Source organism: Lottia gigantea (assembly GCF_000327385.1).
Source record: "Lottia gigantea unplaced genomic scaffold LOTGIsca_1, whole genome shotgun sequence".
In the NCBI taxonomy this organism is placed as follows: domain Eukaryota; kingdom Metazoa; phylum Mollusca; class Gastropoda; family Lottiidae; genus Lottia; species Lottia gigantea.
In genome coordinates, this window is record NW_008706746.1 from 4515341 (window position 1) to 4534589 (window position 19249).

The window sequence follows — 19249 nt, forward strand, 5'->3', positions numbered from 1 at the left end:
GACTAGAAAAGACATGCATGATCATTTTTACGCATGCTTCAGACATCATGACTTGCAAAGACACAAGTGGACAATTCTAAGCATGCTTCAGACATCATGACTAGAAAAGACACAACTGAACAAATTTAATTAAGATTCAGACATCATGACTAGAAAAGACATGCATGATCATTTTTAGGCATGATTCAGACAGCATGATTAGCATGGGCATGACATCTTTAAACATGATTCAGACATCACAACTGAATATTTTCAAGAATGATTCAAATATTATGATAAGCTAAAGACACAACTGAATATTTTGAAGCTGGATTTAGACATCATGACTAGTAAAGATGTGACTGAACATTTTCAAACATGATTCTTAGTTTGTGAGAGGTGACAGATGTTAATTTTTTATGATTACTGTAACTGAATTCGGCTTGGTATAAAAAATCTTTAAATTTACATTACCATTTCTCATCCTTAGATTTTTCATCATCTTGAGTAAAATCTCTTCTTTCTATTTTTCTGATGATTCTCTTAGCTTCATCCAACGCTGCAGACACATCTAAACCAGCTTGTTCATAGATCAACTTCTTAACCAAATCTTCCAGTTTCTCTGCATCATCTAGAATATACAATGTATATCAATGAGGAATATATAATCGTTCTTTATCCCGCTGTCCTTTAGGAAAACCTGATTGAAAACCTGCTATGATCACCATTGAAATTCGTTTTTATCTAAGAAATAAGCAGTGTATATAGCAGTATTTGATAAACTGGAAATTAAGGTTATTTACATTAGCCCTCCATTAACTTCTCCACTCGAAATTACAGTAAGGAATCTCACCTCTGATATTTCTGAACATTTCTTTGATGAATTGTTCCAAGTCTGCAGCATCTTTAGAGATACCATCAACTTCTTCAGCTGTCTCCAATGATTTTTGTTCAACATATTCAACCTATAAAACAATCAAACTTAATGTTTATGTTTTGAGCTTATTTCTCCAGTCAGAGAGTCCAATAGAATTTAATTGTTTTAAGTTTTGCTCCTGATGAAAACAGTCATTTAAAAGTAGGTCAGAATCAGATACACTCGCATAGACATGCTTTTTGAGACTTTCATGACAACAAGCCTGAAAGCAGAAAAGCAGGAGATGAATGAAAAATATCTTACCCTATTCATTAGTCTTATTGCTATTTCCTCTAAAAATTTAGTACCATTTTCAAACTGTGGAAATTTTGATCCACTCTGAAAGCTGGCTGCATTCAATAGTTCCTAAAATATATAATACCATATATGGCATATAAACACATTCACAAATAAAATTAGATTATATAGACACTGCTCAAGACTAAAATATTGCACCTCTAAAATACAAATCTCATATAATCATAGTTTGTGAAAACTGCATTACTATGATCATAATTATTTTAAACCTTTTTAATTAGCAAATGTTGTTAAATTTCATTAGGAAGTAATATAAGTCATGATTGATGAAACAAAATTTGGTCATTATGCCATGCCACTTACTCTATACATTTTTGTATCATTTTCAATCTTGTATAATGTTTTCCATGGCAATGGTACAGTAAAGTTTTTACCACCAAATTGAGCATCCAACTCTTGTAAATCAATTAATAGAATACCAGTACATCCTCCATAACATGCTGAAAAAGACACAGAAACATTCAAAGAAAGATGCAAAGCATTTCTGACAATTTAAATCTCATCAGCCTGATCAGACTGAACAATGGTGCACTCATTTTAAAATAAATTCCTTCTGACATGAATTCCCTATAATATTTAGCCTTTTTGGGGAGCAACTTCCATTCCATCCCATTTCCTGAATTACTCATGCAATAGAATACTATTGGTTAATATCACAACTATAAAAATTCTTAAATACTGATCATAGTAAACATCATAGAAAGAATCAGACAAACTTTCTACTTACATGTACAGGTTCCATTTTGTACAGCAGAACCTGGTTGACATTGGTTACATTTATCACCTTCTATTCCTGGTAAACATAAACAACGCCCAGTTATCAAATCACATTCTGGCGACACTGAACCCTCTGGATTACAATTACACTGTTGGCAGATTTTACCAACTATAGATGGGTTGCCATAGTAACCAGCTGAACATCTGAAAACATGAACCAAAAATTTCAAAATGAACCAAAAATATCTTGAAAATGCAGAAAAAACATTCAAAAAATCAATCATAATCAGTTTGTGGTCAGACAGGACAGCAACAATCAAAATCAAGATTTGTTTAAAGTAGAGGTAGAAAGTCAAATTACCTTTCACATCTTTCACCTTCATAACCATCAGTACAGTTAGTACATACTAATTTACCACCTCTATTCAGACATGTTGGACTAAAACTAGAATACAAAAATTTAGTTTATATTAAGCATTCTCCATTGAGAGCTCTTAAAAATATGTTCAGTATCAAAACGCAAAGCTAGTTTGTCTTTTTATATATGTACAAAATACTCCATTGACATCAAAGAAAACTCATTATCCAGATAAACAGGCCAAAAATTCAATTAAATCCAATAGATTTGAAAAAGTAAAATTGCTTACTTGTTACTTCGATCTATTAATGGACAAGCACATGGAGCACAATCCCATGGTGAACCTCGAGTAGCTACACCATAATATCCTGGTGCACAGTTATCACAATGCTTTCCTGTTGTGTTATGCACACAGTTCTGAAATGAATGATTGAAACACAAAGTATATTTCAATTCATTAATTGGAAATAAAAAAAAACACATTTCTCTCAAAGATGCTAAAAATTACACCACCACCTGTTTTTTCTACAAATGGACTTAAATCATGTTTGTCTATCCCACTTTTATACAGTGTCAATAAATTCAGAGAGTCGAAAATATTTCCAGATTTACTTACAGTACATTGTCCAGTTTCACTATCACATTTATCACTATGACCATAACATTGACATGGTCTACTAATACCTATAGTAATAATAGGGTTACCAATGGTACCATTCTGTTTCTCACGATAATACCCATCTCCAGGATTCTGTAGAAATAATTACACAAATGTCAAAATAAATTTGACAATTTCAGATGGCAACAATGGTGTATAGTAGTTTGTGTACCCAATCTGAATCAAAATATCAAAATACGAAATTACTAGAGCACAAAAAATCACAATTACCTGCTTATATTCATCAACATTTATTTCAGTTGTCCAGCGACAGAGAAACTTTTTTAAAGATATGCTAGATAACTGCCATTATCAATAAGCTGGTCAGAGCATTTGAGAGTTAGCCATGCGATTCCTATCATTCTCTTATCCAAGGAAGAGAAAGCTTCCTACCTGGCAAGAATCACCAGAATATTCTTCAGGACACTGGCAGATTTCTACACCTAATGCTCTATCTGTAATATCTACACCACGTACTGGTTGAGCTAATTGTAGACCAATAGGACCAAGTCTACAATAGGATATGAAACATCAAATCTTTCAAATTCAAGGACTCTCTTGATGAGAGGTTTGACATTTATTCATGATTTACAAATTAGACATACTTACAATGATACATATAGTTAAACAATGTCTAGACATCTCCCACAAAATTGACCACCCTTGTTCATTGAATTTTAAGACTTCTCTTTAACCTCTGAGAGGTCCCAGATCAACCATTAGCTGTGGTATAGCTCAGTTGTTAGCAGTTGGGGTAATCTTCAAGACAATGACTTGTTATTGGTATTTTGTCTGCTACTCTTAGATGACAAAGTTTAACCTTTACAAGAGAGAAATTTCTGATGCTTCAACCTTTGCTACACGGTCAGGACAATTCTTGAGATCCAGTGTAGCAAGGTGAAAGGTTGGGAATTTTTTTAAAAGACTCTCTTCACTTACTCTGCATATATCGCTCTACCATCATTAGTTGCTGGAATTAAGATAGCTTCCACATTCTGTAACACTACCATTAGCAGTGCTCTACTTATAGGATAGATAGAACTAGAGTGGCGCCAATAATACTACAAGAATAAGAAGTATCTTTAAATGGGTGTACTGCTTGCTTTAACTCATCGCCAAAGTGCAGATGTATTCAATTCATAAAATGTTGGACAGTTAGGCTGAAATGTGGTGGTTCAAAAAGTACTAATAATAAAACATACTAATCAGAAATGTAAGGAAATTTTGCTTGCTGTTTGTTGAACAAAATTCTGTTCGTCGTTGTGTACCAGTTTCTAAAATATCTTATCTTAGACTAAGATAATATCAGGATTTTAACAATTGCAATAAACTAATCTAAACTAGGCTGACCAATCAAATGACTCCAACACTTCAAGTAGTCTTTAAATTGTGGACATCTATTGCATAATTACAGAATAAGATGAAAGCATAGCCTACCTCATGTAGTCTTATAGAGAAACCTTGTGGATTTGATGATTCTAGGGTAACATTATCATGATAGTAGATCTGGAAACCATTTCCCATCATGATCACTACAGATGGCATCAGTCTAAAATCAATCTCATCAGGATTGGCTGTTTCAAAATAATGAATGATGTCCAATTTACCATTGTAGGATCTAGTCTGAAATATTAAAAGTTGGCTAAACTCTCCAGAGCTAAAGTATAGACAACTGTTTACCACACCTTGCGGCAAAATTCATCATTCCTAAAACGAATATATCTACAAGACGTATTTAAATTACAATCATGTCCTTTGATAAGAAACAGTAGTTCTTTTAGCAGGAGCTCATGCATGCATAGTACCAATTTCAAAGCATGGTCTTCAATGTAAGTAGAGTCCTTATAATTTAAGACAAGACATCTAATGAGTTGATCATCATACCTTATCTCCCAACATTTCAGATGGTAAACTCCAATACAACATCTCATTGACAGACTGTGGTGGAACTCTTATTCTTGTTACACCAGTCCTTATCACAGGGTATCCATGACGATACTGTACCTCTTCGGATGCAGATTGGCTGATGCTTACTCTCTGAACTGGTAGTGACACCTACAATAATAAGTGAATATCTAAAATGATGCTATATTTCTGTTACCTGCCCTACAATATTCTATGCTTGATTTATCATTTAAGCCTTCCTTAATACTTTGTTTCTATACATAAACTACATAGTAGGGTTGTTTTAAGGTTTCACCATTAAACATTTCCAATATATGTGATTGCCAGGCTTACCGTTGTCCACACATATGGTGCTTGACGACAAGTCTGACTTTTACCAAAACAGAAACATTCTGTACAACCATATGGATTGGTTGAATCAAAACCAAACGTATTTCTCTTACAATCTGTACATCTTTGCCCTTCTACATTCCTCTGAAAATGGTTGAAATATAGCAATTTGTTACAAATACACAAACTAGATACTTAAAATAAGCCATAACCAAAGAATTCCTTAAAACCTGTGCATTAAGTGCAATAAGTGAATTATGTGAAAAAAAAATGAAACCCAATGCCCAATTATTATGTGCTTAAAAGTGATTCTGCCACCTTAAAAAACATAAATAAGGAATACCTTAAAACTTCAAAATGGGGCAAATGCAGATCTATTTTACTTTATATCACAAAATTCAAACATAAAAAAATTAAAAGGAAAATTTTTATCATGATTTTGGAATTTCAGAAGATTTTATAAGTGACTTATTTGTCCAAGACATATTTATCTACACATTTAGCCTCATTGAAATTTTACATACAAACCTGTGAATTTCTAAAGACAAAACAGTTTTTGAAGATTATTTTATTTCATTAATGATATATCCATGGAGCTAATACATTATAAGATGTATGCAAACCATTTTTTAATTCTGTTGCTCAACAGAGAAAAAGAAAACAGCCATGATATGTGTAAATAACAGCAGATAAAGCAAATAACATAATGCAAGTAGGCTAAGCTATTTTCAAAATAAATCTTAGGCATAAAGCTCATATAAAGTGACAAGAACAATGATAGGACACATTCTACATTATGTACAAAGAAAAATGAAAATCTACACCTACATGTACTAAGTTAATATTCTAGGTGCATTTGATTCTCTAGTTATAACGAACACATAACAAAGACAAAGCATGACAAACACATAACACATTCCTACCTTACACTGGCATTGACCACGTTTATCACACTCACAACTTGACAAGTCATTGCAAGTGTCTGACATTGTGCCATTAATGTTACAATTACAAGCATCGCATACTGGAAAATTGAAGTGACCAACTTGACATTGATCGCATTGAATACCAGTGAAGTCTTTTCGACACTTGCATTGTCCAGTACGCCTATTGCATTGCTGTCTTCGAGCGCCTAAAGTGTTACAGTTGCATGGCTGAAAACAGTTAATGATTCTAAGAAACAACAAATATGTTAGGTCTACTTGTACCTGATTATTAATTTAATTTTCAAAGGGGTCAAACTAGCTAACAAATAAAAAAATTCAAATCTGATTCAGAGGAGTCTACTTTTGACCACAAAATAACTCCTAATTGGCTATGTCTTTTATTCTTTAGCTTCACTTTAGCAATGATATGAGATCAAATCTTCCCCTTTAAATAATGACTAAATCAATAATCAGAGACAAAAAATGTTAAAACAAAAATTTATTAAAGAGCATGAGAAAAAAATTCCGTCAATGTTATGATTATGATCCTGAGATAACTCACTTTTACATGAGGTAATTGTATCATTATATTTAGATTCTGAATGAAAGTCTGATGCATGGTATGGTCTGGAAAAGTGATATACATGTAATCGCAATACAACCAGAATAGTGAGAAAATATATGTAATAATTTAAAGGACTTTTTTGAGGACATTTCTCTTTACATTTGGCATGCTCCTTAATATACAATTATGCTAAAAACAAACAGGCAACAACCTGTATACACAAAATATCAATTCTACACTATGTTGACAAATAACAAAACACATAAATTGTTAAATCTAAGTGCAAGTGCAAAGTAATGGTGCATTTTGATGGTGCATGATCTAAAACAAAGTGAAAATAAACAATGTTTCCATCCACCATACCATAACCAAAAGAATATTTCATACATTTACAGATAGTAACCAAAACATCTTTTAAACTCATAGCCAATCAGAAATGTAGCAAATCTTAGGAAAACAAGTACAAATAGAATGTATGTATAATTGAAGACGAGAGATGCAATTGAAAAAAACATGCCATAATGCATTAAATGATAAAAATTAAAAACTATAATGCTCATATTCTAAATCTAAATTTGCAAATATAAAAATGAGAAATTGTGTGCAAAAAGTCTACCTACCTTACATCCAGTGATATTATCTATTCCCCAATTGTTATCATCACATTTCTCACATTTAGGACCTGACATATTGGGTGGGCAGACACACTTGCCTGTCTGCTGATCACAAATATGACCTTCTTTATTACAAGGTTCACAAACTAGAGAATAGAATAATAATTGAATGGTTAATAATTTCAATTACCCATATTAAAGTACTTTCCAGAAAAAGTTATTATTTTTTGTCATGTGTATGAGTAGGAGCAATATTTTTGGATTGCGAGTTACAAAACAGCATATCTCAGAGTCGGCATCAACATTATATCAGCTCTTCACCATTTTCTCTTATATCTATTACTCTAAAAAACACTGCTGATTTTTGGAACCTACCTTTACAGCCATCATAATGGAAACCATAGTAACCAGGTAGACATCTGTCACATTGTCTATCACCAACACCATTACGACAGGTACACTGTCCATTTCTAACATCACATTGAGCATTGATAGCTCCTACATTATTACATTCACATCTTTTACAACCTTCATTAAAGTCCAAACCCCAATATCCAGTCTGAAATTCATGAAAAATGGCCTAGAAAACCTTCAAAAATAAAATTTGTCAAACATTATCCATATCAAGTGCAACCTTTATTACAGATTGGCAATATGGATTATTCTTTTTTTAAAAGAGTATGTTCAACTTACTGGACAGGAGTCACATTTTCTTCCTTGTACATTGGGTAAACAATTACATTGTCCTGACATAGAATGACATCTACCACTGTTATTATAGGTACCTCTTCTGTAGCACTCACAATCTGTAAAACAAGATTAAACTTTAAAATACAAAAAAGCTTTGATTTTTCATAACAATTTGGCAATTTCAAAAACTGTGAAGCACTATAAATGCAAATGCTACATTCAACAACAAAAAGCTAAAAGAAAACATACATCACAATTGCTAAGTAAATACCTGTACATCCTTCATAAGTCAATCGGTAGAATCCATCTTTACATCGATCACATTTCAACCCAGTTACTCCATTATGACATCGACATTGTCCTGATACATTATCACATGGTGTATTGACAGAACCAATACGGTTACATCGACATCTACTACAACCATTCTTAATATCACCATAACCTGACTGAAAAGATCAAAATAACATGTATAGACAACACCATTTCTGTTACAAAAAGCAACTTTGACACCATGCTGTATCACATGGTTTCTACAGTTTCACCAAATTATTTACCTGACATCTATCACACTGTTTACCAGTGTATCTTGGCCTACAAGAACATTCTCCATTGCTTCTACAATTCTCACTATAGGATCCATTTATATAACAATTACAGGCTGAAAAAACAATTATTCATACATTACATCACATAATCACATTATACTTCGTTCACTATTTCACTCTTTTTAATAAGTTCATAGATTTGTATCCTGTGCATGGTACATTAATTTGTGTTCTAAAATTTGTGCAATCATCAACTGCAACACACATTTCAGATATCAATTCTGATCAGTATACGTCTTTTTTCTTGTAGTGGTTACAGTTCCAATTTTGGGACACACCGAAGAAAATATATTTCATAGTGCCTGAGATACAATCTCTTCTTTGACATTTTATCTATTGTTACTAGTAAATGATGTTACCTGTACAACCACCTTCCAGAGCTACTCCATAATATCCTGGTTTACATCTGTCACATTTTTCTCCTTCAGCATTATTCCGACATCTCTGACACTCTCCAGTTATACTATTACAGCTTCCTGGCTCTAGAACATCTATATTACCACTACAACTACATGGTTTACAATAACCACCTCTCATCATAGGGTTACCATAGTAACCAGCTGCACATCTGAAAGAAGAATTTGGATCCAAAGTAACAGACCATTAGGCCTACATAGTCCTTAAAAATGAGAAAGACATTTAATCATTTTCAAGGGTTACTTCTAAACTTTATGTTTTTTGTGGATGGTCTTTTGTATGTATCAATGTATCAAGCAAGAAACATCAGTGCTTACTGTTCACAATGTTTACCAGTGTGACCTTCTCTACATCTTAAACACTGATAATCAAAACGATTCTCTAAAGTTGGACTGTACACACATTGATCAGCAAAATTGTTCTGTTGATTGAGTAATGGACAGGCACATGGTTGACAATCATCTTGGGAACCGCGTCTTGGATCACCATAGAAACCATCAATACATCTATCACAATTAGGACCTGTAGTGTTGTGTTGACAATTCTGAAAGTCAGAAATATTTTGGTCTAAAAAAATGTTAAAATGCACAATGTAAATGTGCAGATACTTTGAGCTCATTTAGCCATATATAACAACAACTAACAGTTCATCCCTGAGAATTGTTCCATTGATAACCTTGAAAGACTAATACTGTATGAATACAGATATAATATAGATATAAATGTGCACATACCATACAGGTTCCAGTAGCTGTATCACAATCACTAGAATGTCTGTTACAATTACACTGTAAACATACACCATTATACAGAGTACCATTCTGTCTTCTCCATCCAGGGGAACAACTCTTAATAATTGTAAAAGACATAATTAAGATACAAATCATCAAATATGTGCAGCTAGAGTAGCAGCAAATATGACAGCAAAACTATGATGCAAGCTAGTACTCTTTAAAAAGCATTTCTTAAATCATGCTCAATTACTGTTAATGCTATCCACCATGAAACAAACTAGAACATCTCAGATATCTGTGAGAAATACTGATTTAGTTTTAAGTTTTGTGATACATAAATGGTGACATAAAAATCTTGTGCCCAAAGGCCAGATTATTTTAAAAAAAATTGCAAGTATGTGTTGGTGCACAACAGGCCGACAACAATTAGGAGTTATTGGCAGATATGGGCTTCAATTAGGTCAAGTAGGACATTACCTCACAAGATAATCCAGCATAACCTGGTGGACAATTACATTTCTCTACAGACTTTAGAGTCATTGGACTTCGTGATGATGGACTAACTACATCTAATGACACATCTCTCAAACTGAAAAAAATATATAATCAATAACAAAATATCATAACAAAAAACAACCATAAAAAACACAACCTTTTATCTTGTGCTGAATAATATGTACTACACACTGTACATGAGTCTGTAAACTGTATCTTAAGCCAGATATGTAACTGGGATCATACTAACAAGACAAAACTATACTGTATGAAAGTTATTACTGATCATACAAACAAGACAGTACTAAACAGTAGATTAAGATTTATTTTGAGCAATATGATAAGTAGCTCTGGTCAGATGTATCATTGTTTGCTACTATAGGTATCTCCGACTCCAACCATACATAACAAACAGTGTCTTAAACTCAAAGAAACAAAATGTTACTTACTAGACAGTATCCTGAGCTGTATGATAAGTAGCTCTAATCATAACTCTCATAATGCTTTGTAAGACTCTCATCATGTCTCCCTTGGTTAAAGGAACTTCTGTCAGTCTGTTGTCCACGGTGATAAGTTTCCTCCATTCTGATTCATGAAGAACAATACCAACTCTATTTTCTATTTCTTCTCTCAGATATTTCTGTCCATTTGTTATCATCATACCTCCTCCCTAAAATATCACAAATATGTACACCAACTATCTTGGACAAAGGAACAACTAGATTTGTCTATCCTATAACACTAACTATTTTTACACTAATCAACTAAACTCCTTGTGATCTTACTTTGTGATCTAGACCAGTGCCTCACCATTTTCATCTCACTCTAAACACTAGATAGTAGACTATAGTATATTTTGCAGTAGAATAAAAATAGCATTTGTTTATCATGATCACTTACAAAATTAAATGTGTGGTGGATTGAGAATTGGCTGTTTTTAAACCACAAAACTAAACTATAATTTACCAGCTGATAAGGTTAAATTTCAGCTCTTTGAAAGTAAATTAAAACAGAAGAGCATGTTTAATGATAGACATACCTCAATAATAACATCTGGCTCACTGAGATGATACCTCTTGTCAATATTAGAATCTAAGATATACTTTATAGTGAACTTTAACATTCCACCATAAGATGACAACTGAAAACATAATATTTGTATTGAAAATATGAAAGATAAAGAACAATTCTGTTTACAAAAAATTTCACAACTCATATAAAGATATTGAACCAACTAATTCCACCAACATAAAGCAACAAGTAAATCACTCTTGTATACAGAAACTTGGATAAGATTTTCTAATATTATGCATAACAGATTCAATATTCAATCTTCTGCTACTTTGGTGTGGTTTATATTAGGAATTCCTACAGACAGACCCTATATATATACATGTAAGAACCCAAGAACACAGGCAAAAGAGAAAATCAAGGAGTATGGATAGGACTAAAAGAATGTATATAATTGATGTTATAACTTACTCTGTTTCCAGTAAAGACCATAGGTGCCACCCAGTAATGAATATCAGTTTGAGTGACAGGCCAGCTTCCAGTACCTTCAACATCACTTCCTGTCAGGATATAGGTCTTTGCCTCTAACCAGCCATTAAATGATCGAGGTAACAGAGTTAGACCATCAGCCATTCTTGTTGACAATACCCAACCATTCATTTCTGTCACCTAGAATGAAGAAGCATTATGTAGGTTCTTCAAACTCATCCTGAACCACTCATTAGGACATTACAGATACCTATTATATCATCAAAAATGTTTGTCAAAGGAAAACATGTGGCAATAACAAATACATGCCAACATCAACATCATTGCCAGGCATTTTGGGGCCATTTTGCAAAAAGTACTATATAAAAAACAGAGATATAGTCGTTTTCCCATGTCTGCTGCAGTTACTTATCAATAACATTATGGTCATGAGTTAATATCAAAATAACTTGAAAGATCCATAAATAGTAATGAAACTCTATTCTTACCTGTGATATTCCCCAATCTGAGCTACCACAAGATGTTGTCACCCCAAAACAGAAACATTTGGTACAACCCTCAGGATTGTTTCTATCTAAATTATAATATCCTGGTCTACATCTGTCACATTGTCGACCCTCTACATTTTCCTGCAAAATAAAATTTCATATCTCAAAACTATTACCATTCAAATAGCCTAATGCATTTACAAAATAAAGACATTTTAATGGCATATGACCACATTCCGATTCTGCTAAAATGTTCATTCTCTTATAATGCCAAGTTGTCTACACACCTTACAAACACATCTCCTGTCACAGATGGCAGGATTAGCACTACCAGCTGGATTACACGGACATGGCTTACAATTGGGGTAACCATAAAAACCAAATTGACACTGCTCACATCTTACACCACCAAATCCAGGTTTACATATACAGTCACCTGGTTTCTGAAAGTAACATTCTTCATTTTAAATATTTTCTATATTCATTGAGTGACAGGCATAAGAAAATTTGATAGAAAGTCATCAATGACATTGTTGATGATAGTTTGATAAAAACTTGCTTGTTTGCTTACATACTGTCTGCTCTGTTCAACTAACTGATCATCTTGCCAAATCTACAACACCAAATGTCATTCATGTGAAAGAAGGGAAACTGATTTAAAAACAAATAACCCACCAGGCCTTCTGATATGCGACTATCATCTGTCACACATCTAGAAGTAGATGTTCTTGTTTCTCGACAGCTACAACGTCTGCAAGGTTTTGGTGCAGTGGCAGGTACACCCATGGGTCGAAAATATCCTTCAATACAAGTTTCACAGTTGACTCCCCCTGTGTTACTCTACAATCAAGATCAAGACAAAAATCATCTTTCAGAATTTACTATTCCCATTGACCAGTTTATGATTGTTTTTTTTTTAATTTTTAGTGGTAAATTAAGCAATCTATTTGATTAATTGGTGTTTCTAATGATTTATCATTATTCTACATCATATCATTTAGTTTTTATTGTATATAATTAAGATATTTAACGAATCATAAATGTCCATGTATAAACAGTCTGGATAAACAAAAAAGACTTTTTGACCTTTCTTGATTGGTCACTCAATAAAATTCTGCTAAAATAGCTAATTATAAATTAATTACGCACAAGTGAGACAAACTTGTATTTTTCCAAGTCATTAGAACACATCTACTTTCTATTTATATAAGTATTATATTCGCATTTTCATTTTCATAACTGAAAGTAAGGGAAATCATCTTTAAGTGTACTACATGCATACAAAATGTTTTGCTTTATTAATACATTTCCTTATTCATGCTCCATATTAGTTTTCATCTTAGACAAAAAAATAGTAGGTTTTCAGTGATCAAAATGAAAATCTTACCTGACAGTTGATGCAAACACCACCACCATCATATTGACCTCTTTCATTCAAACTTAATCCTAAACTGTCCACTGTAGCATTATAGACACACTCACTAGCTTTACCATGACAATTACAGGCTGGAAATACAAATAGAAAACACTGTAGAGAGCAAAATTTTATTGAGACATGTTTTTAATGAGAATTAGTAAATTCTAATATGTATAGGCCTACTTATTGGTGAGAGCTCATCTAATGTTCTTTAAACTTTGATAGTATTAAATTAATCTTTAGTTGAACTAAATTGGAAGTGGAGTTTAGTATTCAATACATCTTATTCAAACCTCGTTTTTATGTCACCTAATCAACAAGGAGTAAAGGGACTTAAAACTTCCCATTCTCAGAAATGTTTGAAGGTAAAATTCATCTGAAAGTATCATTAGGGAGCTTAATCAATTTCAAATTTAATGATGATAAATATCATTAGTTTTTAGTAAGTGGGATTGGAGAAAAACGCTTTTAAAAATTTCAAGGTGGCAATTTCATTGCAGTGACACTCTGTTACCTTGTTTGTTTGCGTTATGAGCCTCGTTGTAGATTCAGTATGGTCGATGAGTAAATAAGATCTATACCTGACAAGGATTGAACAGTGGCAAATATTGTGTTAAACACAAGCAAATTCAAATTTAATACTATATCACACAAATTTGGTTTCATCTTAGAAAGGTAAACTTAATAAACCAGCTTTTCTAACATGGGAAGTAACTCATTAATGTCAAGTTCAATAAGAATATTATCTATTTACTGTGATTTTTTGCTTGAATACTCTACATCTTATTATTATTTCCTTTATTCCAAACCTATCATTGATGTAGTCTTCATGGTTTGAAAACAATACAATCTACATACCTTCACATTTGTAACCATTACCATTGCCATTTACACCACGACCCCATGGCTTCTGATTAAAACCTGGACAACAGACTTCACAATTCTTACCACATGTATTATGTTCACACTCACATTGTAGATTCTATAACAAAAAATATCAAATATTTTATCAACAGTATTTTTCATTCACAAAGTATGCTGAAGTGTAATGCAATGAATTAGTTAATCATCATGGTGGAAGTGAAACTTCTGCTCTTAATGCTCTACTCAAGTCTCATAATGTGATCATCATATTCTCATCAAGCATTATCAAATCTGAATATAAAGTGCATTGGAGAGCTCAATTGATTTTCCATTTGCAAGATTTTTCCATCTGCAAGATTTTGTCTTATATCCAATGTTGTCATGAGTTACCCAATGTCATTTACATCCATGACATCACATTAATTTTTTCTTCCATTACTACAATCACTACAAAAGTGCAAAAACTTCCAAAACATTTATTGACATTTAATCCTTATTGCCATTGCTAAATATGTTTGCGTGACAAGATAACTCATAATATAGGGACAAACTTACATTGTCAGCTCCTTGGGCTCTACAAAGTCTAGCATGACCATAACAAATACATTGACCACCAACGGATATATCTTTTATAGAATAAAAATACTGAAATAGAAAAATATATATTGCTTCTTATTTTGAACAAAATTAATGGACTAAGTTTTATTTTCAACTAACATACTTGTAATTATAATATATTGTATATAAATGGGAAAATAATGATGATTGTTATCCATATAATTGTGTTCGTGTTAATATCATCAATTACTAAATGCCACTCAAGGAAGATGATCTTATCTGCAGGATTAATACTTTAACAATACTTGTTTATCAAACATAAAGAAATTGACATTTTGGCTGAATGTCATTATATTTTCTGCATAAAAAGGAATCACAATTGTCTTTTGAAACAAAACAAGCAGTATCAACCTCTCAAATCCCATCTTAACTGCCCCAAACTTGCATACTCATACCCATTCCTAACTTTGATTTTATTTTGAAAGTTTTCTGTAACATGTGTCATAGCCATGTGAAGTTTCCTTGGATCAAGTTAGAGACCGGGCATATCATATCTGAATACATGTATACTCAATCCTAGATAGTTAATATACTCCAATTTGTATTTTATCATTTGAAAATTACTTAGTACAAAGGAAACAATTATCATATATGTGTACAATCAAGAAACATATTTCATTTTAATAATAATTTTGCTTTTACATATTGAATATAACATCTATAGTTGATTAATGATAGCCAACAATTTCTAACTCAAGATTTAGAATGATATCAAATTTGTGATCAAACCAGAAGAAAAGTCTCTGAAGTCATTAAATGTTTCAATAAGAAGATCAAAAGGGAATGTAACCTGAAACTTTTTTCATTATTTTGTTAAAAAGAGGTCAAAAAAGCCCTATTGACAGTAGCAGAGGGTTTATTTGATCAAAATATCTGATGATAAAGAAAAAAATATCTTTCTATAACAAATAGTGTCAAGCTAAAATCTGTAGTTTTATAGTAGATTAAGCTTGTTTACCTTCCACAATAACTAATAGTTTGCTAGGCAGTATAACATACACCTACACTGAAGCCTAAAATCGATGACTTATATAAACAACCATCATAGCAAAACAATATTATTGACAATAAGATCAAAGCATAATGAGAAGTTACATTTCTGCTTATAGAGCTTAAAGCTGATTGACAATACAGACAACCAATAACCCAAATTTTGGAAAATATATAGTGTATGAAAAAAATATACTGACCCTCCTGGTAACTGTTGGATCAAGATGAGTCAGATTCTCATTATTCCTGAAATTCATTAAATCTGCATGTAATGTTCTGATTTTCTGTAGATTCAATCTGATATATCTGGCTGAAGTAAATTCCTGTAATCAAAATCACACATGATTTTAAATCAAAAATAGTAAAGCGAATACATGGAAATTACATAAGAGTTCATCTGATGCCACTTTATAACAAGATTTGTTTTGTTTATATTCTCAGTCCACCAATCCCTTTTCCAGAAAAAACTGCACAATAGATGGAAAGCCAAAAGGTCATTAACAAACTTAAAGAAATCATTTTCAACCATATTTAAATATGCCTCAAAGGTATTTCTTTCATCTCAATTTAATTTTCAGCTTTTAGTTCTTACAGATAAATTTGATTTTTAAAAGTTGTATATAGAATAAGCTTATTTTTCAGAGTATGGTAGGATCTTTGACAATCTTATAATTTGCCTTTTAAAAACTCTAATCTCAATAGTTAATGACATTTTGAACAAATTCTGGCAAATTGAAGGCTATTCCCTTTAACAATAATCTTCAAATTTCTCTTGAAGGCTTCCCTTTGATGTTACTAACATATATATATAGTGTATTAATAAAAGGTGTTTAGGGGTGTATTGTATATGATATTTTTATTTGTCATGTCAATAGAGTGTTAGATCACGAATATACATATCACAGGTCTTTATACCTAATAACCTTATAACATTGCCCTTTATAAACCACAAAAACCTAATTTACAACATTGTCTAAACCACAAAAACCTAACCTTATAACACTGTCGTTAATAAACTACAAAAACCTAACCTTACAACATTTTCCTTTATAAACCACAAAAATACAACCTTCTAAACTTTATAAACCACCAATCATATAACCTAAAGGTGCGGGCATACCAACGGTCTTGTTCGGAGATTTTTGTCTCCGACTCAAATCTTGAGTAAAATCTCGCTTGTGTCCGTGCTTCCACGACAAGATTATTGCGTTACAGACAGTATTTATAAATATCAAACAAGTTTGATAATTGTCTCCGATAGTTTTATCGTCTGCAAGACAGACTGTCATTATCATTTTCCTTTCAATTGCATGATCCACACGTGGTTATCGACAAGATGAAAAACGCCTGACTGTAGATTTTTGTCTACTTGTGTGCCCGTGCCAGTCGTTGAAACTCAAGACAAGACTCTAATCAGCGACATAAGTCTCCGACCAAGACCGCTTGTGTGCCCGCACCTTTAAAGAATAACCCACAAAAACATACAACCTGATAGCAATGTCCTGTGTAACCCTCAAAAACATACAACCTGATAGCATTGTCCTGTGTAACCCACAAAAACATACAACCTGATAGCAATGTCCTGTGTAACCCACAAAACATACAACCTGATAGCAATGTCTTGTGTAACCCACAAAACATACAACCTGATAGCATTGTCTTGTGTAACCCACAAAAAGCTATAATCTCATAACATTGTCTTGTATAATTCAGCAAAAACATACAACCTTTCAGCATTGTCCTGTCCTATTTAACCCTACAAAACCATATCATTGTCATCTTTCATTGTACCAACCATGCAGATTTCTCTGTAGCTTTAAAAATCCATGTTGGTATTTGGGGGTGGGATGATAGGTTTGATTTCCTTCCAACAATGATAAGCATATCAATAAAAAAATGTTTAAACCCAACAAGTTACTGGACTTTTTAAAGCAAAGATGTCTTGATAAATTGTGATTAAATGAGTCGACCTATTATCAAGATTGTCCATGGTTTATCAAATAATTTGTATTTCTTTAGAACATTATTAAACCTTGATACAGTTTGTGAAAAACATATGTTTCTGATCATAGACACTATTATCTCAATTATTCAAATATGGTTGCCAGATATATGCATTTGTGACCAGAAACCATACTGCTGACAGGCAGAAACTATAAAGGAAGGTTTGTTATTATTTTAGCTTTTCTGGCAGACATAATTTCTAACAAATTTCTCTGAGGCAATATTTGGAGTTCAAGTTTTGGACTAAAATAACAGCATATTTGCCTGCTGGGGTAAAAACTAAGATAAAAGATTGTCTGTAATTTTTTTTAAATTTGATCATATTATGAATGGGATGATCTAAGATATAAATAATGTGCTGCTAATTAGATATTATAAATAATAACCCTTTTATCTCAATAAATAATGTAAACTGAGCCCCTGTTGTGTTCACATATCTCTATACCAACAACAGTTATGGCTTAAATCCAGAAGTCAGAATTCAGCCTGCATGATTTAGCAAGACTTTTGGTTTATTAAGAATAAACTAGTGCATCTTTTGATTTGATTTTGGCCAATAAATACCAACGTGACAATAGCTCCAATCTCTTCCAGTGTGGCAAAGGGAAGCATTCCGTTTATAAAGCTTAAGAAGTTAAAACTTAAAGCTGTTTGTGAATATAGCTCTTGGCAATTGTCAAATCTTATCCTTGATTTGTCAACAATCAAATAATTCTAAATACACATTCACATGAATTACAGAAAAACAATTAAAACAATATTTATTACTGCATGAAATGATATGAATTACAATACATTTACATAACATGGATTTGGAAACAAGAACAAGCTTACTAGGTAAATCTGTCTCCAGTTTTATGGACATGAGCCCTTAAGTTAAACATAACCTTTGTCTTTATTGATGACAAGCCATGTATAAAACTTTCATTTCAAAAAGACAATTCTTTTAAAGTCTAGTTAATCAAGAAACTAGGTGTAAGGTTGACTTCTGTCACCTGTGCAAGTCAATACCTAGCTTACTCCATTCCCTCAAAATATTATAAGACTGTCATATATATATATATATATAAAAATATACATTTATCTGTTGGTGTACATTTGAAATATATACAGTTCTATATATATATACCAAAGATAT

General features: G+C 32.3%; 1 protein-coding gene across 1 annotated transcript in view; it reads right to left on the reverse strand.

Annotated features, from left to right (window-relative positions):
* The window catches only part of LOTGIDRAFT_227981 (hypothetical protein), a gene marked incomplete at its 5' end in the record, with an annotated part of 40116 nt that overhangs the window by 16274 nt on the left and 4593 nt on the right, over positions 1-19249 (reverse strand). The window contains 33 exons of the mRNA XM_009045652.1: positions 454-610; positions 833-944; positions 1160-1261; positions 1517-1653; positions 1941-2134; positions 2292-2375; positions 2578-2705; positions 2905-3039; positions 3340-3457; positions 3886-4007; positions 4384-4569; positions 4831-5001; positions 5185-5325; positions 6105-6335; positions 7293-7432; positions 7662-7845; positions 7980-8092; positions 8248-8425; positions 8534-8637; positions 8944-9152; positions 9319-9545; positions 9736-9849; positions 10213-10324; positions 10680-10900; positions 11270-11371; positions 11713-11910; positions 12219-12359; positions 12506-12661; positions 12894-13058; positions 13606-13724; positions 14494-14617; positions 15055-15144; positions 16308-16430. Of these exons, the coding sequence (XP_009043900.1) occupies positions 454-610; positions 833-944; positions 1160-1261; positions 1517-1653; positions 1941-2134; positions 2292-2375; positions 2578-2705; positions 2905-3039; positions 3340-3457; positions 3886-4007; positions 4384-4569; positions 4831-5001; positions 5185-5325; positions 6105-6335; positions 7293-7432; positions 7662-7845; positions 7980-8092; positions 8248-8425; positions 8534-8637; positions 8944-9152; positions 9319-9545; positions 9736-9849; positions 10213-10324; positions 10680-10900; positions 11270-11371; positions 11713-11910; positions 12219-12359; positions 12506-12661; positions 12894-13058; positions 13606-13724; positions 14494-14617; positions 15055-15144; positions 16308-16430 (4838 nt within the window). The remainder of the gene's footprint in view (positions 1-453; positions 611-832; positions 945-1159; positions 1262-1516; positions 1654-1940; positions 2135-2291; positions 2376-2577; positions 2706-2904; positions 3040-3339; positions 3458-3885; positions 4008-4383; positions 4570-4830; positions 5002-5184; positions 5326-6104; positions 6336-7292; positions 7433-7661; positions 7846-7979; positions 8093-8247; positions 8426-8533; positions 8638-8943; positions 9153-9318; positions 9546-9735; positions 9850-10212; positions 10325-10679; positions 10901-11269; positions 11372-11712; positions 11911-12218; positions 12360-12505; positions 12662-12893; positions 13059-13605; positions 13725-14493; positions 14618-15054; positions 15145-16307; positions 16431-19249) is intronic.